The sequence below is a fragment of the Lytechinus variegatus genome, chromosome 19 (genome assembly GCF_018143015.1).
Source record: "Lytechinus variegatus isolate NC3 chromosome 19, Lvar_3.0, whole genome shotgun sequence".
In the NCBI taxonomy this organism is placed as follows: Eukaryota; Metazoa; Echinodermata; class Echinoidea; order Temnopleuroida; family Toxopneustidae; genus Lytechinus; species Lytechinus variegatus.
In genome coordinates, this window is record NC_054758.1 from 19556589 (window position 1) to 19580700 (window position 24112).

The 24112-nt window shown below is 34.5% G+C and overlaps 1 protein-coding gene across 3 annotated transcripts in view; it reads right to left on the reverse strand.

Moving 5' to 3' along the window:
• Positions 1–494: 494 nt before the first annotated feature.
• The window catches only part of LOC121405658, a 65791-nt gene continuing 42173 nt past the window's right edge, over positions 495–24112 (reverse strand). For 2 of the 3 annotated variants that reach the window (XM_041596554.1, XM_041596555.1), the window contains exons 4-6: positions 22534–22689; positions 6563–6676; positions 495–957 (exon numbers count right to left, since the gene is read on the reverse strand). In XM_041596554.1, coding sequence (XP_041452488.1) covers positions 723–957; positions 6563–6676; positions 22534–22689 — 505 coding nt within the window. In that variant the 3' untranslated portion in view covers positions 495–722. The remainder of the gene's footprint in view (positions 958–6562; positions 6677–22533; positions 22690–24112) is intronic. The other variant, XM_041596556.1, reaches the window with a different exon arrangement.

A 24112-nucleotide genomic window follows, 5' to 3' on the forward strand; every position in this document is an offset into this window, starting at 1 on the left:
GTTTTAGTCTAACATTATATGGAATGCTAGGGTCCACCAAATAATTCATTACATGTTCATATTATCTTTTTCTAGTTCCTACCCCCACCAAAAACAAATAGAAAGAAAAAAAATCATCACCTGATGAAAAGTATCAAATAGCCCCAAAGTGGATTATTACATACTTTTTTTCATGATAAAATGGATAAAACAAGGCATGTCAATTTATAAGAAATCCGAAATCACATGCCACATTTTGATTATACCAATTTTAGAAATTAAACAATTGCTTTATACTAAATCAAGAGTGACCGTGAATATTGAATTGTGATTAATCTCTAAAGATAATAATAGCAGGGTATTTTGTAAAGTGCCATAAGCACTGAAAGGTGGACCTGTGCACAAGTAGCCACCATTATTATTATTGTTAAAAGATATGAATTTAAAGCCTAACGATTTGAATTTCAATCTTTTGACATTTGATATTAAGCCTTTGGGACCTGAACTATAATCCAGGCTTCACATCATTTATTTACAGCCAATCTTGATTTATTCTTAATCCATGAAATCTAGAGTACACCACTTCCCGATACACTTTTAAAACAAATAAGTCAAATTGACTAGACCATTAGTCAACTAATATGGCAATCTGACATATCTTCTAGTCAGAAATAACTCTAGTCAAATATGACTAGAAAATAGTCAAATATGACTAGAATAACAGTTGCACCCAGCTTACCCTATCAACTAGTCATTTTTGGCTGATTTGTTTTTAGAGTGTGCATTCCAAAGCATGTTTCACGATCATCACGCAATACACCACACCCCCTAAAATAATAAAAGACTGTTACGTGTACATACTCGGACGGTAGTGGCATTGTAGGTTCGGAGTGGACGTTGTGGAGGATCCCGGGTTTCGTGGCCGGCTGCACTGGCTCCGAGTGCATGGATCCAACGTCTTGAACAAAATTCTGCAGCCTACCCAAAACCGACCACATTATTTCACGCCATTGCCGTGCCGATGGTGGGAGAAATTAGTTATGAATAGAGAAACAAACGGCTGGGGGACGCCAAATGCGTCGTTAACACATGGATAAATGGTCGATGGGATGTATTAGGGATTCCGACGATGAAATCGGATATGAGGTTTGTTGAATTGGGGGGTGTTAGTATTCATGAAATATGGATACCCATTAGTTTTGTCAAGAGAGGGTGACCGGTGTATTATACCACACACAGGAATAAACAGTGGCGAGGAGAGAATAACACATAAAAAAAAGAAAATCAAGACATATTCAATGAGTTACAGATGTTAGTTAGCAGTATCAAAAGTGCAAACAAGTTCAGTTCAATTACATTAATATTTTCAATATATTCAATCATTATTTGATTTTTTTTATTATGAATTTAAAGGAATATTTCATTTTGTTAATAACATGAAAAATAAAAAAATTACATTCATTAGCAGAGGGAAAAACACCAAAAAATCATTAGAAAGTCATGAATTTTTAATGTGAGCAGCATAGATTTGTTTTAAGTTTATGCCCCAAATCATTTTACGTTCATGCCCCAAATCAAATTATTTGGGTGTAAGTAGGAGGGCATAGCAATTAGTACACCAATTCAAAGTCATTTTTTATTACAATTTATTGGACAATACATGTACATTAAAACATCAAATTTCCATGCATAACATACAGTACATTCAAGATTTGAAAAAAAATGTTCAGTATTACAAGATGTGGAGTGAGAACGTAAGAGAAATAAAAGATGTGCATGTGAGAACAAAGCATAAAGAAACAAACCAAACCAAGACACATCATGTCATGTGACATAACATGTGACACATCACATGACATGTGAACAGTACAGAGTCCATGCAGGGGTGGATCACAAGCCAGTTCCCATGGTGACAGGTTGCCATGGTGATGCAAAACACAAGGGATGGATGGAAGGATTGGTTGGTTGGAGTCATAACAGATTAATGCCATGCGAAACATAAATGGAAGAAACAAAAAAAGAAAAGCAAAATAAACATGCAAAATCATGCATCTACTGTCAAATGGATATTAACACTTTCTTTTTACAGATATTTATCAAACTTACATGTAAAGGTCTGCAGTTCTTAATTTAAGAAGATTTTGACAAGATATGTACAAAATCATCTGATTGGGAACAAAACCTAAATGAACAGTTTAAACATTTTCTTACAGGGTTTATCTTGATATAAACCCTGAACAGAAGATGAAGGGTACTTAAAAAGTCGTGCAAAGTAGTAATATGAAATATTGTAAACACTTTGTCCTGTATTGTGAAAGCCAAGAGTGATAGATTATTCAGTGTTGGCTTATAGCCAACCATAAAATGATAGTGATTTATTTTTAAAAAATCAATAAAAAACAATGTGTGCTAAGAGTGCACAACATAGAATATTGTGAAAACCATCAATACCATTGAATGCATGAGTACTAGTTTGTTTGTAAATGTGGGATGTCGACCTGGGGCCGATTGCACGAAAGGGTCTTTGTAAGGACCGTCTTTGTGTTGCCGGTTTTTAATGATGCACCATGTGAAACAAATTTTAAAATAAATTATCTGCAAATATATTTTATTCGTCCATTAAAATAAACGAAATATTTGTTTATAAAATGTTGTGATATGTCATGAAATTTTATAAAATTTGATTAAAAAGAAGGCTAACATAATTTATTTTCTATCATAAATTTCAGAAACACCTCGCTTATAGCGCATCATAAAAGATTGGCAACACAAAAGACGGTCCTTGGAAAGACCCTTTCTTGCAATCGGCCCATGAGCGAGCAAAAGCAAGCCAGCTTAGGCAACAGCAATTGACAAACACCAGGAAAGGTTAACATGATATAAAAGCAACTTGTTTTATTGCAAATACACATTAAACCATTAACCAGAGAGAGAGAAAAAAAGGGTTTCTGCAATTAAATCTGTGGAAATAGAAGATGGTTGCAAGCAAGATGTGAAGGATTTATTAATTATACCACGCAGCATTAGGATGCATGAGACATGAGCTTTATTTCTACTCCCCCATCTTAAGTCATTTTCTGGAACCTCTGTTGATCCCATGCATCTCCTGCATATATAGCCCACAATGAACACATGTAGGCAAAAATATCAAAAATTAAACTGGCTCTCTATGAAAGAGTTGTTTCAAACTTTGTCGCCAACAAAGATAACACGAAAAACAGTACCAAATATTGCTTAATATTTTTATCAACTGTTCATAACAATAATAATAGATATGGCAAAAAAGAGAGAAAATGTTGGGCAAAATCAAGGGGTTTAACCCATAACCAAGCTAAACTTGACCAATAAATTATAATAGTTTTCCCCACAAATATCATTGTTTTATTCATTTTTTTGCAGTGCACAGGTAAAGCTTGGTGTTAAAACAAAAATGTATCTTCCTCTGTCAACAAAAATGGCAACACTGAAAACATTCCGAGATACTAAATTTGCTTGATTTACAAAATGTAAACAGCACATTTTAGATATTCCAGGATTTCTGAAGAACACAAAAAAGATGAAGGATATTCCCACATGAATGAATCTGACAGATGCTGATTGATAAAATGCCAAAGGGATCATGAGGAGAGTGGAATTCAATGTCACCGTGAAAGCCGAAAGAGTAGTAGTAATGTTACTGCATCGGCATCACATCGGAACACTCCAAGAGGTACTTTCACACCTGAACGTTTTAGACAGTATAAGCTGACCTACTGAAGTATCCCTGCTTGAAAAGAACGGTGTCACACTGTGATCCCTATGGCCCGAATTCACAAAGGTGGTTTTGAAAACCCACGGTTGAATCGATGGTTTATGTAGATTTCCTGTATAAATTACGCTTAATTTAGCGTGTATCGGGCGCGTGTATCAAAAATGTCTAATGCTGATGCGTGCTTTTGTCACATTGTGCCAAATTGATGCCTGTTACCATGGTTAGATACGCTATTTTACTCATGAATCCACTGTTTGAAGAGTGGACTCATGAATAAATAGCGTGGATAACCCGTCCACATGGCGCACTGTGACAAAAGTGTGCATCAGCATTGGACATGTTTTATATACGTGCCCGATACGTGGTAAATTAATCGTAATTAATACAGAAAATCTGCATAAACCATGGGTTTTCAAAACCACCATTGCGATTTCGGGCCAGTGTGTTCATAGAGTGGACTCTGTGAACACATCATTCACACTGTTAGTGAGGAGACATTTCCACACTGGGGACACCTAGGCAGTGTGACTGTTCACAGCGTGGTCACATGGTCGACTGTGCGAATATACAATTCACACTGTTGAAATGTTCAAATTTAACAGTGTGAAGGTGATTTCAAAATGTGTTCCACACTGTGAACACACTGTGGCACATACTGAGGAATGTTCTTTCCAGTTGGGATGGCCATTCATTTTCTCCTCTAACCCTATCTATTAATGTCAAGCATCCCATTTTCGATATTGAGAATAGCATTTTATTAACCCCAAAAATAAAGACTTCAATTTGTTCAAATCCTTTATATTAGAAGAATAATTGGAGTTGTTAACAAAGGCAATTTATGATATGGAAATATACAATCATATAAAGACAATAAAGGAATTAAGATAATAACTTGCTATTGGCTACGGATGTTGGCAAATGCTTGCTAAACATGTACAGGTGTGACAGTAAAACCCTTAGCACACATAAAATGAACATCAGTTTTTCAAAGAAGCAACTCAGGATCCCTGTCGCAGTTTTATACGAAGAAGGGACTGATTATGTCACACACAAAAAACTGAATTCGTTGGTAATCTTTTTTATAAATCATCATTCACATCGAAGAGAGGAAAAAAGAAGAAGCAGCCAAATAAATAAATGTACACAGATGCAGTAGTGTGGATGAATGTAGATTTGGTGCATGGATATAGGCCTATGATGTTAAAAAGAAATGATTCAAATATTCATAGAAAATGAATGAAGGCATCACATATCACAATAGAAATTAAATTGTTGTTGACTTAGAAATGCAGGAAAGACTGCACTGCGATGCTACACAACAAATCCCTGTATGAACAATGCCTCTTAATGCCACTGAGATCATATGGCATTACAGGACTGTGTTCACACAAAGCATGACAACACAGTACCCATCAGCCACGTGAACAACTGTCCAAGTAGCCATTATCATACCATGGCATTTGAGATATGTGTTCACACGGGTGGAGATAATACAAGATGAGTATATGATAATCAGAAGAGTTGTAAGTTTTAAGTTACAAATCAAGGTTTTAGCTATTAAAATCCCAAGGCAAATTGCTGATGAAACATCTTACAAGGCAAATTTTCAAGGCAAAATGATACATGTAATATGAAAATAAGAGTTAAATAATATGTATCATGATGAAAATCAGTTCAAATGCATGAATTTAGAGATTTCTTGATAAATTCAAGCTTAAAGATAAAGCATAAAGATGCGCTAAAGTATTGTTCATTATCCTACTGATATTTTTCTTCATTATTGATAATTGCTCCTCAAATTTGGAAAGTTTTCAAACTATCAATTTCAAGCAAAACAAAACACAAGCTGGTGTTACTTAGTTCCAATCACAACTTTTTTTTTATTTCAACATCCAAAACAAACACATATGAAACAGACACAAACTTCTCGGCACATCTGTATGCGAATAGCCAACATAGAGAAGAGAGAAAGAATATATATTTAGGTGAGTAAAAAAATTGCAAAGAAAGTTGGAGATATCAATCAATAAAGCAGCTGGAAAGGAGATACATGTAATTCATTTGTTTAATATTCAAGAAAAAATGTCAATGGTTCTGAAAAGAGAGGATTATTTTGAATACAGACATCCATTGCAAAATATAGCGCATGATAGAAGCCTATTGAAACATGACTAGCATAGAATATGTGGGTAAAATGATGTCTATTTTGTCTGATAATGATTTTATAAAGGTGAATGTTGTATCAGGTATTAGCAAGACTTTAATCAATAAATCTATCTTGATTTAGAATTGATGCTCACAAATGCCATAGTTAATACATAAGGCATGCACAGACATAATATAAAGGTTTCATTTCATCAACAGAGAGCTACGGACAATCATTTAGGTACTTAATGCACTTGATCTTTAAATCGCTTACAAGTCCATGCACGCAGATGGCAAAAATTGATATCGAATTGAAAATAAATCCAGATGATTTAATATGGATTTGAAAGAAAAAAAATGAATGAATAGGATGATTTATGAAAATGCTTCCTAGTTTAAGCATGCATTCATTCGATAACACCTCACAAGCAAAGATATTATTCAAGCACAGAGTTACCAATCACGACTTGGACCAAAGTTAATGCCATGGCCAAGCCTCGACACTTTAGAGTGTTATCCTAGTATTAAAATGCAATTTCCCAAAGTAACAAAAAAGTATAATGGAATGCAAAGTTAGCTGGCTAAGGTAAGCTATGAATATCAAAAGAAGCATGTTTTTTAAATTTCAAAATCTGCAGCCAAACTCAGGCAAATGATATGGCAATGATATGATGATGTCATCCTTACGGAATCAAAGATGGGTCCACCGAAACGGACCGAAACATCACCGATTTCTTTGGAGTGTCGGAGCGTTTATTGCTCAGGTCCGGTGGCAAGGTGGCGGATTTCTCGTCCGCTTGACTAAAAGAGATTAAGGAGAGAAGAGATCATGAGAAATGGGTACGGTGAAGGAGTAGGGTAAGGTGGAGATGGAGGGGTGGAAGGAGGGGATGAAGGGGAGGGGGGTGACGGAGGATGAATGGGGGTGAAGGGGGGTGAAATGTTGGTAGGGGGATGAATGGAGGGTGAAGGGGGTGCAGGGGTGGGGGTGTGAAGGGGTATGAATGGGGATGAATACAGGGTGAAGGGGGATGAAGGGGGGGGGGTAAAGGGGGATGAATGGAGGGTGAAGGGGGATGAAGAGGGGGGGGGGGTAAAGGGGGATGAATGGGGGTGAAGGGGGATGAATGGGTATGATGGGGATGAATGGAGGGTGAACGGGGGTGAAGGGGGTGGGGCTAAAGAGGGATGAATGGAGGGCGAAGGGGGATGAAGGGGTGGGGTAAAGGGGGATGAATGGAGGGGGAAGGGGGGTGAATGGAGGGTGAAAAGGGATGAAGGGGGTGGGGCTAAAGGGGATGAATGGAGGGTGAAGGGGGATGAAGGGGTGGGGGTAAAGGGGGATGAATGGAGGGTGAAGGGGATGGAGGGGGATGAAGGGGGGTATCAAGGAATATGAAGGGGGTGAAGTGGGATAGAGAGAAATGAAAATGGATGAAGGGGGATGAATGGAGATGAATGGGGCATGAAGAGAAGATGAAGGGGGATGGAGAAGATGGAGGGGTATGAAGGGGGCATTTGGGGATAAAAGGGGGATGGGGACAGGGGTCAAGTGAAAGAAGGGATGTGGGCTGAAGGAGATGAATGCAGGAATGACTTGAAGAGGTGGAGGGGATGAAGGGATGATTGAGGGGAATGGGGTGAAGGAAGTGGGCTTAAGAGAATAAGGGTGAAGGGGGGGGGGGTTAACAAGAGGTATGGATGCTAGAGGAATGAGAAATAAAGATCAAAGTAGCAATCTACTCACAATTAAAACATTTAGCACATTAACAAATAGATGGAAAAATATTGATCAGCGGGGCGTTTCATCAACATTTTCATTCGACAAGTTGTCAGATCTGACATCTTTCCTTGATTCTGATTGGCTGAGAAGCACTGTTACTATGGTAACTGTCGGATAAAACAGGACTTGTCGGATAGAACGTCTGACAAGTCATTCATGAAACGCTCCCCTGGTCATTACAAAAACTCGAAAAAAATGGAGACACATCAAAACATATATATTCCAATAAAAAAGCAAACCTAAGGAAATGAGTCATCAAACAGGATAAAATCATTTGTGGAATCAGATCATGAAAAGATAATCAATGCTATCAGACTAGACCCCCCCCCCCAAAAAAAAAATCTTTATGGGGTAAAAATTCCAATTATACTCCATATTTTGAATATTGAGATAAATATGAGAGAGAAAAAAGAGGAGATAGAGGTGGAGAGAAGAAAGAGAAATAAAGAAAGAGAGATAAAGAAAGAAAAACGAGATAGAGAAAGACGGAGACAGAGATGAGAATGTGAAAAAGAAGAAAACTATATATCGAGAAGACCATAGATCGAATGATGAATGAATTAAAAGCCAGAGCAGGTGATGCTGATCGAGGTGTGAGCCGGAGAGACAAGACAGCCATACATTATTGATCTTAACCGGTCAGTACACAGTCAAGGAGACATTTGTAGAACAAATACGACAAAAATCATAATTGAGATTTAGAATAGCTCTACACTGGTCCAGCTGGTTTCACTGAATGGAGACCTGATTTGGTGAATCGAAGCCAGTTTGTCAAATAATAGGACCACAATTTGAAATGATGACACGCTTTAGTACGATATAATAACTACGTCCCTATTCAAATGCGTCATTTTGACAATATGTGTACATAATAGTAATGATCAGCAAGAAAGTGTTTTATTCAAATATTTCCACTTTTATTGAAATATGTTATATTGTCATTATTATTACTAAAAGCCATCCCTCTGATTTTACTACTTTAGTCTCTCTTTTCTATGGAATGTTTTCTATTTTTCTTGAACGTTTCATCTTTCTCTTTCTCTCTCTTTAAAAACTCCCTTCACCTTCTCTATAGAGCTAAGTGGAAACTGAGCCCCATCTTAGAAAGAGTCATGATTGATCCGATCAATCACAACTATGGACGGCCAGCAATGTCAACTGCTATTATTCATGTTTGTTCAAAATATTTTCCAACAATGATGCATATTCAAGCATTCATTGTTTTCCTTAAAATTCACTATATGCTTCTCTTTGTTTACAAGGGACATTGTGCAACTTTCCTGTAGAGAAATTTATGACACTGATGGATTTCCAGAGTTACGATTGATAGGATCAATTGTAACTCTTTGTAAGATGATGACCTGGTCAAATAAGCAAATAATTATGTAACCATGGTACACTTGGTCTTGTACATGAACAAATTAATTGATTTACAAATTATGAGAAATCAGTCCCAAATCAAAAGCTGACCAAAGATCCATCAATAGTATTGTTCTAGGTGATACTCATGAGAAAATTGTACCAATCCGAATGAGACCAACATCAATGATACCTAATAATAGCACTTGAAACTGGACCATCTGGCATTAGACCCAGGGGCCGCAGAATGGTTTTCAAAGTGGAGGGGGGGGGGGTGACCATGCAAAAAATTACAATCATATGGTAATTTTTACTTTTTTGTACATGGTTTTTGGAAAAAATTGAGGGGGACTTCAGCCCCACCCCCCCCCCCCTTCCGCACCCCAGAGACCTAATGACTGAAAACAACAAGACCAAAATATATTCTGGAAATTCAACGAACTAGTATTCGGGAAACCAACTACAACTTGTGAAAAATCAGACCTAATGGTATTGGACCAACAGTGGGAGAAATTAGACCAAAGGGGGAAATTAGACCAAATGGTGTTTAAGTAAGAGAAATCAAACAAACTGAGAGTAAACCTAATACACTGAATTAAAGAGGTGTTAGACCAAATGGTGCAACAATCACTTGAAGCAACTTTCACTTCATACAGATTAATGCAAAGGTAATATGAGCTGATATGCTTACTTCACATCTACATGAGATCAATATGTTCTAGGCAAACATTCTCGTGATCAGTTTCATAAAAAAGTTTGTATGTTATGCAAATAAATTCAAAATCAACAAAAAAAAAGATGAAGAGTATTTCACAGCCACAAATATATAAAGGTTACATATTTTAAGAGCTAAGTATGTATTTGCTCATACCCTCCTATTTGAAAAGTAACATTTATAATAACAACAAACATTTGAGTGAATTTAGTACATGTAGATAACATTTCAGTATGATACATAAAAATCGGTTCTTATATCAAGTTTTCACAAATACCCAATCGTAAGCTTTAGGGTATCCAAGTAACCAAGATGCATTCCCACTCATTTAATCCTATGATAAACTCCACAGAATCCAGGGAATATTGCTTACTCAATCTGATTAGCATATTTATTCATAGGAGAAAACTAAGTTCTGTACAGTCCTATGTAAAAAAAAAATCTGGTACACAGATGTCTTTTAAAGGGCAAGTCCACCCCAGGAAAAAGTTGATTTGAATCAATAAAGAAATATCAAACGAGAATAACGTTGAAAATTGCATCAAAATCGGATGTAAAATAAGAAAATTATGACATTTTAAGGTTTCGCTTATTTTTCAAATAACAGTTATATGCACAACTCAGTGATATGAGAGTTGATGATGTCACTCACTATTTCTTTTGTTTTTTATCGTTTGAATTATACAATATTTCTATTTTCACAAAATGTTAAAACAATGGTAATTCCACATTTTCAGGGAGGAATAAAACTTTGTTATCATGACAATGAGGAGAAAATTGAAATATTTCATATTTCATATAATAAAATACAAAAGAAATAGTGAGTGGGTGATGTCGCCAGTCCCTTCATTTGCATACCGACCAGGATGTGCATGTAACTGTTTTGTGAAATTAAGCGAAACTTTACAATATCATAACTTTCTTATTTTACAGCCGATTTTGATGAAATTTTCAGTGTTATGCTTGTTTGATTTTCTTCTTTTTATTCAAATCAAGTTTTTGTTGGGGTGGACTTGTCCTTTAAAAATGTGGAGTGAATTGCAATGCGTTACCAGGGAAATTATTCCATGTATAATCTCACAGATCATATGAAATCTTAAAGGAAATCATCCAAACAAACAACATGCTTTGTGCTGTCACATACTCATCATCTAAAATGAGTATTGCTTTAAAGGACAAGTCCTTTAAAAAACTTGATTTGAATAAAAAGAGAAAAATTCAACAAGCACAACACTGAAAATTTCATCAAAATCGGATGTAAAATAAGAAAGTTATGGCATTTTAAAGTTTCGCTTATTTTCAACAAAATAGTTATATGAACGAGCCAGTTACATCCAAATGAGAGAGTTGATGACATCACTCACTCACTATTTCTTTTGTATTTTATTATATGAAATATTTGGATTTTCTCGTCATTGTCATGTAAAATGAAGTTTCATTCCTCCCTGAACACGTGGAATTCCATTATTTTAACATTTTGTGCTTCAGGCAAGGAGGTCCTAATTGTCAAATTTGTAAAAATTGAAATATTGTATAATTCAAACAATAAAAAACAAAAGAAATAGTGAGTGAGTGACAGCATCGACTCTCTCATTTGGATGTAACTGGCTCGTTCATATAACTATTTTGTTGAAAATAAACAAAACTTTGAAATGTCATAACTTTCTTATTTTACATCCGATTTTGATGAAATTTTCAGCATTGTGCTTGTCTGATTTTTCTCTATTGATTCAAATCAACATTTTTCTGAGGTGGACTTGACCTTTAAAATATTACTATGTTATAATATATTTTGCATTTTGATGGATTTTATTTCTCAAACATATTAAATGCATTTTGTTTGCACTAAAGCCTCATGTTGGGTAGATTAGACTTCAGATCACAAGCCGAGTATGTATATTAATCAGTTCTTTTCATATTTTCTTGCATCCTCTGTTCCAATCCATTCACATTAAGGGTTTTCTTTGTATCTTGATCAAAAACAAAATATTCATAGAATTGAAATCCCTTTCATTTAAACAAAAAAAAATGACAGTAAATCTTCATCTTTATTCCTGTAAATTGGCAAGAAAAAATGGAACTGATAATTCCTTTTTTTATAAAGAAATAAGTGAAGGAATCTTAGGTTCGTCTGCTACGACCTGATTAGAAGAAATCTTGTATTACGTCTATATTACTTGAATGCATTGACCGACATTGAAAACTCCTTTACTTTTGATTGCTACAACTAGTCTTCGGCGCAGGCCCTTTTCTTTCAAATGTGCCCATGATTATTTCCATTTACAAAAAATAGGGACGTTACTCTTCATAGACATTTGTATGCACATTTCATCTGATAATTCATATTAAAAACTTATCTTATTGCGTGTTCCTCTTAAAAATAAATACCAGTTGTAACAATCTCAAATGAGTTCAAACGGAATATTACCACCCAAGTGTTTGGGTGTATAAATGAAAAATATATGCGAAATGGCTCTAAAAGAAAATGCGTAATTCCTGAGGTTCCTGAGCAAAATGTCCAAAGAATTCCATCAAATGTTGTGTAGTTTTCCAAACGATATTAACACTGTCCCACATATGCCCTTCTGTGTTAGTGATAATCAGAATTACCGATTTTGAGGTAAGATTCCATGATTTAACAATTAATCTTGACTTCAGACTTTTTCATAAAATAATTTTCTGCTGCAACTACTTTTTTAACCATTAATTTATTACTTTTTGTAACTTTTTTCATTTATTACTTCACTTCTAAAATTTATTGTGTGGTGTGCATATGAAAATACATATATCAAGCGCAATATAAATGTTATATTGTCATTATTAATCTTATATTGTCGTTATTTTTATTATAAGCCATCCCTCTGTTAATAACTTTTAAAGTATGATTCAATTAGCCAGGTGGGTGTTTCATAAAGCTGTTGGTAAAGTTAAGAATGACTTTACGCAAGACTGGAACATGTTTTTAGGTCACAACTCAATTACATAGGGACATCACATAGCACAAGACAGGATCACCAGTCGTGTGTAAAGTCATTCGTATTTTACGAACAGCTTTATGAAACATCCACCAGTCAACAATGTAATTCTAATGCCATCATTCAAAACTTCACATTTTGATGACACTGAGAACCTGTAAAAGCTCTTAGAATTTGATGGATGAAGTTGTAAGAATACTTGATCTATCCCGACCTAACCATATTGCCATATTCACTTCACTACATATATTATGTATGTTGATTGTACTTTTGTTTATGTTTTGAATATGCATACAGCTTAATATTATTTGTTGCTTTTCTAGCTCTTATTCTCTTATCTCAAATATTTATATTTATCATATAATTTATGTCCGTTCAAATGTTTGTATTTAAAATTTTGTTCATGATACATAATTTATTGTTTTATGTTTTTCAACTTTTAAGTACGGACCTGCTGAAAAACAGCTTTGCAGCTAAAAGCAGGGTTTTGTTTTATCCTGTATCTAAATAAATAAAACATCAAATAAAACACATAAAAGGAGGTATTCTCATACTCCCAGGTAGCTGGAAGATGCTATGCTATATTACATTTGAAAGTGCTATCAATAGCAGCAGAGCAATGCCATTCATAAATGCTGGATCACCTTTGGAGCCTATTTGGGCAATTCTCATATTTTTCTTCATTTTTATTCTTTGTCAATTTCATGAATTCCTTTTTTTATTATATTGCTTTGGGATTGGATATCCTCTTTATTGCACAATGCTGTAGTCAAAAACTTAAAAATCAGCCTCTGTGTTGTTATTGCAATTCTCGAAGGATGTCACTATAGGGGGGGGGGGGGGTTGAGAGGCAGTCACCCCTATGAGTTTGTAAGTATAGAACATGGAAAAAGCGTTAATAAAGACAAAGAAAAAAAGTAGAAAGATAGCTTTCAAATACCCTGAAAAAAGAATTGACTTGACCATTATGTCATGTTGCCAGCCTCCAATAAAAACAGCCGAAAGCAAACTGGTCATTTTCTTAAGTCTGACATGTCCTTCCATTTATCTCTTTCTTTCTCTCCATACTTATTTCTTTATTCATTCATTTATTAATTTCTATTTTTTTTTTTTTGTCTATTTATTCATTCATTTTATTTATTTATTCATTTTTTTTTTTTTTTTGGGGGGGGACTTTTTTATTACTAATTAGACTTCATCCCTCATTGTAAAAACTTCCCGGATCTACATGTACCTGTGTTACCATGCACAATTTTGAACTAGATTCCACCCCTGCTCTCAAGTATACCTGGTTAAATAATCAAGATCTTAGAATGCCATACAGGTAGTATAATGGATGGTTCTCACAACCAACACACAAGGACCCGGTTAGACAAACCATAGCAATTGATCATTCCATGGACCTATACATAGATTGCATTGATCATAGTGAATACATCGATTACAAAAATCAGCCCTAAGATTGATTACTAAGCATGATGCAACAGGACCTAGGTGCCGTGCTCACGTAACAAATTAACATGTTCATGCACACTCTATTATGTAGTTTTGGGTATATAGGCCAAACCATTTCAAACATGTTTCTAATTCCACCTACAGAGAAAGGTAATATTGTCTTCCCTGGAATTGCGGAGGAGTCTTAGGGATTAATATTAAGAGGTTTAAAAAAAATAATAGTCGGTTCTTATATAGCGCATAACACATAATGAATAACATTACTATGGGCTTCCAAAGGACTTGGATATTATTACCACGGCTTTAACGCTCTTGGTGCATTCAAGCAACAAATTCCTGTCAGGTACCCATTAACCTCACCTGGGTTGAGTGCAGCATAATGTGGATAAATATTTATTATTACTCTTTTGGTTTCATTGAAAAAGGCAACTGATCAATACTTTCAATCTTCTTGTGTACATATAACATATGATATTGATCATGCTATTTGAGAATGAAAATTGTGTAAATGTCTAATTCCCCTTCACACCCCCCCCATCGCAAACTATTTTACAAAAGGACTGGCTACATCCATTTTAATAATGGCTATTGAATGCAAGAATAGAATAGTCAACAGAAATTAAATTTTTTATATCAAGAACCACTATGTGTGCGAACGAATTGATATTCAATTAATGCTCTTCTTTCGAGGAATTCAGGCTCAGGGTCAGGAATTGGAAATCCGTCCATTAAATTTTCATAAATATGTCATCTCATTTAAATCAACATTGCCACTGTGCCACGAGAGAATATCTCTTAAAGCTCTTTGACCGCTAACGATTTTATGAATATATATGCTAGTAGTCCCTTTCGGTATCAAACTTGTAAACGGGTCACGGGAGTAATTAGGCACCTCTCACCTTCGTGTCTCATCCATTCCACTGCCCTCTGTAACTACCGATTCATCACTCTCGAGAGGGTCGTCACAGCCCCCCTACAGGTCAGTCTCTATCAGTCTTATATGCTTTTCACACTGTATTAACTTAACCCCGTACTATCTTTAACCCCAGACTACTCTAAATTCCAAGGATTCAAAATAAATCCAGATTGTCTGTGAATAGTGATCAGCCAAATTTTGAATTTATTCTAAGGATTGACTTTTAAATGTCATAAGATTTAAATCTTTTAGATTTATATTTTAGTCGACAAGGTTTAAATCTATATCTGAAATTTGGCTGATCACGGCCATTCACAGCCAATATGGAATTTATTTTAAATCCTTTATCCCACACTATATTTTTTGTTGGGGATGGGGGTTCAGACTGTCTGGAGATTAATCTACTTCACCTTTATAATGCTCTTTAGTTAAATCCTGATATGGACTAACCGGTTAGATGAAGCAGCTCCACTCTAAATTCCACACACTAATCAAATGACCAACATCAACCCTGGGTTTAACACTATACCCTACCCTACATGTAAATTTAAACCTCTGGCTTTGGAGCCCCCATTTACCAGTCTAATCGACCGGTAAATAAAACCCTAACCCTACATCTCAGACGAAATTAAGCCCAGAGCAATTGTCGCAGGAGCAAATGTCGTGTCGCTAAAGCAGGCTACAATCCCAAGACGGAGCGCCCTTGGCTTGATAGAGACCCGGCTCTGAAAGCCTTGATACTGTCCTATATGTGAGTCCATCCCGACACCCTCGGGGCCTTACGTAGAGTCCTACGATGAATATTTATAGGCCATTAAAGAGTTTGAAGAGTGTCTCATACCACTACATCATAATAGCACCTCCAAATCCAAGCATGAATAATTTCATTACAACAACAACGTTATACACTGTTTCGATTTCTGCAGGAGGCGTAATTGGGCTATGAGGAGGAAAAAAAGTTCTCTTGATTTAATCTTATAACAATAATAATAATAATAACAATAATGATAACAACAATAGTAAAAATAGTCATAATAATAAGAATGAAAAAAAATAACAAGCATAATGACAAATAAAGAATAATAATATTAATAATAACTAAATGAAATAGAAATAACAAGTACAACAACATGAATATGAAGGCTTATATTATCTAACTAGGTAAATTTTCACTGCAATTCATACACTTCATGATATTAATGATTGTTTAACTTAATTTTCATTTGCATATTTTTTTTCATAATCACTTCATCATTGCAATATTAAATTTCATTCTTTATCTCCATGCCACAGACATATTTTCAAACCTATTTCTATATTTTGAGCACATGGAGACTCTCTTCAATGCTAATGGTATGCACTATACAGGTAGTATTCGTTATCACCATCAATATCATTTAAGACAGATACACAAGCATCTGCAACTTGTGTTTTAAATCTTTTGAATTACATCAAAATCCAATTAAAATCACCAATTGAGGTAAAAAAAAAGGAGTCTAGATGAAAGTGCTTTTGTGCCTCATATGCCCACATTTAGCGTTTAAGAACAAAAATAGAAAAGGGTTAAACAGCAATACAATACTGAACTGGAAACAGTACTTATCAATTGACCAGTTTATCTATAAATCATCTTGATAATACATGTACTTTGCAATAAGGCATGCCGCCAGCCTCTTTAGATCAGAATTCATCTTTAGATTCTGATAGTGATACCAACTTGCACAACCAACAAGAGGTGAGAACTATTTTGTCCACTAACTAGCCCTAGGAATGATATACGTCCAATTTAGGTATACCTTAAAACCAAGGCTGATTACATAACTCTTTGCATCAGGTTTCCCTTACATATAACCAGATGATGTATTGAAGGTGAGTTTTGCACTACAATTAATACCTGAAAAAGCCAAGAAATAATTTGTCTGATTGCCCAGGGTCGATAATAGTCTACTTCTCAGTATAAATAAAATCTCAGTATACTCTAAAAACCCAAGGCTGGAAACAATTAGTTTGCATGAGGCTTCCCTGATATACAGCCAGTTAAAGTTTGGAAAATTAATTCTGTGCTACATGTATCTGTGATGGGTGAGAACCCTTTTGCTTGCCCAGTGAACAAATACAGTCACAGTGCAGATTTAATCTCAGTAGAAATGAAATCTACAGGTATACACTGTTAGAAAATTAATCCTTGAAATAGAAGAAGTTCCTGCAGCATAGTCTCGAGAACACCTGTAATCTTACAGGAAATTGGTATTTGGTGTATGGAACCGGAAAAATTTATTTTATTAAAACACCATTTTCCTTTATTTAATCAGACCTGTTTTGTTAAATTGTAGAAAACTGCTGTTTTATGAATTTACAGAATGATTCTGTTATTGCTTTTAACAGAATCTTCTCTTTTTTCTGTAAAATCAGGGTTTTTTAACAGTGTAGGTAAACTTTCAAACCTACGGCTATTACTTGCATGAAGCTTCCCTGACATATAACCACCTGAGAAATAGAGAGTAAATTCTGACTATTTATACAAAATGCATAGCTATGTTACCCAATCTTTACACAGGCATTAATTTAATATCATAAGCAACATGTATGTAACAAGTTCGAAAGAGGAAAGACTTAAAACATATATCTGTCTTGGTTTGTATCAAAGTAACACATGTATAACGTAATATTATATATCAGAAGTTACAAGAATTAGCATTAAATATAAGGAAAATATCATACCTTTCCTAAAAAAGAAATATCAGTCAGCTTCCTGCAAAAACATGTATCCGTCTAAATGCTTATGAGCGCAAACTAGAACTTGGAATGAAGTGCAATCAAAGATCAGAAAGGTTTTAAATTCAAACAAATAAGATGATTGCAAAAACGCGACGTAAGCTTACATTATATAATTCATAAAGCTGAAGAAGAGAGAGAGAACAAAAATTCATCGAAAAGTAAACTACATGCCACCATCTGATGAAGTGGAATGCAAATAGCAAAGATGACCGACCCTGACACCATAATGATCTACTGTATAGTAGGAGTATGTAAGAATTACTTCCGACAGGACTAAAAATAAAATCATCCCCTTATATTAGAAGAGGCAAGCAGTGACCACTTAAAAAAGATGTTCTTTATCAAGCATTGCAAAGTGGAGCCTGCAAAATGATATAAAAATTGACAAATATTTTTATTACTCATGAATTGTGTTGAAATCTGTTGACATTTTTACACAAATTCTATAACATGTAAAACAACATCAGCAGTGTTGGACAAATCAAAAGACAACATAAGTAAACCTTCTGGGGAAATGCTCCCCCTCCCTCTCCACCCGCAAACTACATGTAGGGGCAATTGAAATAATGTAAATAAAATTGTTCCATTATATCTAGAAGAGGCAAGCAGTGACTACCTAAAAAAGACATTGTTAAACAAATTTATACTAAACATCATCAGAAGTGTTGGACAAATCAAAAGGCGACAGAAGTAAAACCTTCTGGGGGAATGCTCCTTCTCCCCCCCCCCCCCCCACACACAAGGGGACATTTAGAAGATCCCTAGATGCCCCACTGTGCTTTTTCACTCCCTTTTCACTTGTGTCAGTGGTGGCCCAAATTAACGATCGCTTCTTCAGGACAATGAAATTCAAGTCATGTATCCCACATTTCATTTGAATAAGATTTTTGATGTAAACACTGCACACGAACTACATCTCACACTCTGTTCATACTCATTTTCTATCAAACCTTTGTGAACAAATGCAATTAATTTTCATTTGAAACATACTTAATCGGGATTAATTTCTCATGTGAACAGTTCCTCACACTCGATACCTGTGCAAATATCATATATCACCTCATATTAGTGGAGTGTTTGGTCTGTTAACTCACACACCTGTGCCGAGAAGATGAAATTAGAATAAATATACACCATGAGCCAAAAAAGGGGGAAATAAGATTGACTGCACAAGTACTGTACATGTATGTAACTCCTGCGTAGATCTACTAGTCGTGTTGAAATGACCCACATACATGTATGTCTGTGATGCTCAATCTAAATCCTTGAATTTACAATGATTGCCCCCCCCCATGCTTGAAAAAAAAAAACAAGAATAAACAAATATAGCCTGTAAATAATATAATCCTCAATGCGAATTGATTATCACTAATATCAGAAATCACTAGAGTATTTCATGAAACCAATAATAGTGATTTTCATTGAACTCGTTATAAGCTACTGAAATCCTTGCATCTGATTGGCTCAGAGCATGTCTCTCAAGGAAAATCAGTGACAAGATGTTTCATGAAACACTCTCCATATATGTATGCATACATCCAGCGTAACGGCGAAGTCTATGAACGGGTTTATTCCGTTATAATACACATTTAGACGTTACGTCGAAGGTAGAGGGCGTTAAGGCGCATTACAAACAAGGAAAGAAGACCAAAAGAAAATTGCCTTAAACACAGATGTAGAAAGATGTATATATATATATATATATATATATATATATATATATATATATATATATTGCTCTGCCCCAGCATTGAGCAATTTTGGAAACCTCTACCAATCTCATACCAAGCGGATATATATATATATTATAATAATGATCTTTGAAAAAAAAATTAGATATATATCATTCTTTAAAACTACATCTTCGGTAGATGGTAAAGAACCAATTTCTGAAGGATAATGTCATTTGAAATTGATCTAAGAGCACATTAGTCTGTAATATATTGTATAAATTCTGAAATAGAAAAGATGTTAGTGTTGACAATTAGAATTATATTTATTAAGATATCTCCCTGAAAGTAATATCCCCCAAGATAAATAATCCTTCCTGCATCATCCTTATCTTTCCTATTAACTCTTTAAGTGCTATATTTTCTTCAGAGTCTATATTTAATTGTTTTATTTATAAAAAAAAGGGAATCCCTCCCGAGACAATGATGTTAAACCTCTTGACCATAAGCTGAATTGAACAATGAAACCATTAATGCATGCAATGCACTCCTCAAAATTCAATTGGTATAACAAAATAGCTGTACGACCATTGCACGAAAACGTGTTCGTGGCACTCTCGTGGGTGCAGGGGTATGTGTTCATGGCACGTTAAGGGTTAATAGAAAGAAAGACTACTGAAAATGATAAATCAGCTGGTGACAGCTGGCATTAAAAATGACTGATTTGTTAATAAAAACTTGATCTGAAAAAATCACTGTGAAGTGTTTGTATTTTTATAAATCAAATATTGCTCCATCATAATCCATCTAAATTGTGCATTTTCTTTAAAAAATGGTTTCTAAAAGGAAAATATGCTTTAAAATAGAGCTACAAAATGTAAAAATTGATTTTTTTTGTGCTTCATTGGTGTGAGTGAAGCAGAAAATCAATGAAAACAAAGTGGAAAATGACAAGAAATATTTTGCTACACTCTATTAATATTATTGAACCACCTAAATTTAAAAAGCAGGAACAAATCAAGGAGGAAAACCAGCTTTCGTTGACAGAATACCAAACAATTTTGACTGACGGTCTCCCTTCTTTAACCATGTCACATTTTTTAGTCAAGGAAGAAGAAGAATCGAGACCCCTAATTAAAAGCCTTGGGTATGGGCCTTAAATATTGAGGTAAAAAATAAAGAAAACAAAATATTCTTGCTGAGTTTCCTACGATGGAGACAAACTTTCATGGTTTATTCAAATTTCAAGTAAAGGATGTATGTTTTCATGCATGAATAAATGTGGCTGCTTTGTTTTTTTATGTTTTCAAAAAGAAATAAGCATTAAGAGAATGCATTAAAGATGACAGCTCTTTACATAATGAATAAATAAACTTTAAATTTGAAAAAAAAATCGAAAATGTTAAGTAGAGCATTAATATTTCCTATTTTCAGAAAAAAGTGACTTTTGTGTAAAGTATTGGAAATGATATTGCTTTTTCATCACCAATGAACATTTGGCATAAAATAAAAAAAAATCTACCAAAAATTGTAATAGAAAGGTTGATTTCAATCTAATGATGAGCCCTGTTACCATGGTAATACAATATTCATGATAATGGCAAAGTTACCATAATTGTGAGTACTTTATGAAACAGGCCTCATTTATGTGAAATGTTTATTGATTATTAGTAAAGGTGCAGAGGAAAAAAAAAACAGAATTAAAAGATTTATTAAATGTGATAAGTCTAGCATACCGGAGATGAAAACATGGGATGTGGCAAAGATTGAGCCATAAGAGACCAATGAGATAACAACGAAATACAAATGATACTTTTTCTAAATATTAGAAAATTAAGAACAGAGAAAAAATGACAAACCACAGAATGATATGAAAAGAAACATAATACAATTTGATATTACCCTTGCATTTTGTTTTCTAATTTCAAGTTTACCTAGGAGCATTCTGGCAAATTAGTACTGCCAAATTTGCTTATTCTATTTCTACATGTTATAATACATGAATGATTACAATCTATTTGATTTGATTTACATTTTTGCAAAGATCGGCTATTATCGTGAATCAGAGAAATGTGCCTTCTAATCTAGGATTAGAATAGGATTAAAGATTTGACAGAATTAGCATATACTTTCAGAGGATTACTGAGCCAAAAGTCTTCCACAGTTTCTAACGAGCTTTCACTTTAAATCATCGACAACAACACAATAAGTGCATTGGATTATGCCTACTCTGAATAATGGTATAATCCAACAGTTTGATTTTTTTTAGTAACCTTTTCTTTCTTCTTTTTTTTAAGGGGGGGGGGTGGATGGGGAGGTATGAACATTTTTTTTTAGTTTACGCTACAGTCACAAATACTATACAAACGATTTCATACCATTTATTGCTATGTATAAAGATTTTTGTGACCATTGGACATAACCAATGAATTTGTGCCTTATCTTTAATGTTTTCAATCTCATTATAAAAGATATCTCTAAGAAGGTGTGGAGTCCACTACACTGGGGTGTTAAAAATGAAAAAAAAAATAGCATTAGATATTTTGATACCTCATTGAATTATAGCCAAATAATGATTCCAAATATTAGAGGGAATTAAAAATAAAGTTTATGTGGGAAACATTATAAAGCAACATGATTAAAATTATACTTTTTGTCTTATTAGAACAATTGACTATATAAGATATGGTCAAAATATGGTTCTTAAAAGAGGATTGGGTATTAAACTTCATTAAAATCATCTCCCATACATTCACAAATCATATTAATCGTCATACTTATAATATTCAAATATGGTATTCCACTGTTACTTTTATAATAAGTTATTTCATTAATAAAATAAATATATATATAATGGGTTATTAAAATATCATTTGTATCTCGTGAAAGTTGAGATCATTTTCAAGTTGAAATCGACTTGAATCAATCGCAAACTTCCAATTGACTTTTACCACATCCCATGTGCTGTGTGATTGATTAGTAAGCACTGCATGCATGCTAGACCCACCTTTGCTTTTCAAAGCTTGTCTGTGCGGACCTATCGGCTAACTCTACGTGCGCTTCCACCGTGGTCTTCGTCGCGATCGACGAATTATCCATCGTACCGTAGGTTGCAATGGACTCTTCGTCGTTCGCGACCGAATCGTCGCTCTCAGAAAGGGGTCTTCAAAATGGAGAAATTGAAAATCAACAAATTTGTTAACATCGGCTTATAATTAGACCACTGTTGCATAACAGTTATCAGTATTGCCAATTCGTCCACTCACCACACTCTCTACCTTCATTTAGTCTAATGCCTTCCGTCCATCAACATTTCGTCTAACAACCATTTGGTCCAATCATCGCTTTGTCTAATCACCTGGTCATCTATTAATATTTCGTCTAACAACCAGTTGGTCTAATACCGTTTTCATTTCCTTCAGTTTGCAAAATTAACACTGAAGTTTAATTAGACCAAATGGACTAAATGGCTATTCGACCAACTGGTTAATAGACAGAATGGCATTAGACTAAATGAAATTAGACCATATGGTGAGTGGACAAACTGATGGTAGACCAAATGATAGTAGACGAGTTGGCAATTGCACGAATCGACATTAGACAAATTGGAAATAAACTGGTAATTTCCATAGGATGGCAAAGTTACCAGAATCCAGCCTGAATCTTTAATGCAAAGAATACAATACGTACTACATGTATGAACAATAACTGATGTGAATATTAATTGATCACTCAAATCCTGGATGAAATGTGAATCCTAAAGAATTGTGTCCAAATCTCAAAGGATTTAAAATTCAGATCTTCAAGTTTTAGATTCCAATATGTACAGCTGGTCCTTTTTTCACATTCACTCCAAAATAACTCTCAATCTTTTCAATCTACATTATAGTGTCACAATACTCTTAAGATGTAAAAATTCTGTTTTTCATTAGACATTCAAAGTCATATACATGTATTAAAAAAATGTCATTTAACTTAATAAATGTACATGATACTGTACAATTACATTTACTTTTTTTTAGTTCAGTTGCCAGGAATATACATGTACACGTAAATGTAAGTAAGAAATCCTAACGATTCAGTACTGTCTGTTTCATGAATATGATTATGCGAATGACAGTAAATTATACATGATGGATCAGGACATGAACTACAAAATAATACACACATGGGACTAATCATAAATAAATGAGCCATGAGGCCCAGTTTTCACAAACATGCAATGAAAGTGCCAAACTAACGGGTGTGTTCACTCAATTTTTTTTCCAACTTATAGGCAGCGTTTCATAAGATACTTCTAACTAGTTGAATACATTGAATCCTTCATTGCTATTGACTGAAGAGCTACATTGCCATGGTAGTTCACGATGTAGCACTTCTTTAATGAAACAAGCCAATTAAAATCAATGAAAATTGGCAAATCTGACTCGTCAGATGAATGTTGATGAAACTTTCCTCAGAATTTGAAGTACTTGAACTTTGTGTTCTCATTTTAATATTAACCTGTTGTACTCTATGAGACTGAGCCTGCATACGCAGACTGGTATCTATTAAAGAAATATAAAACAAAATTCTTCAGTATCCAT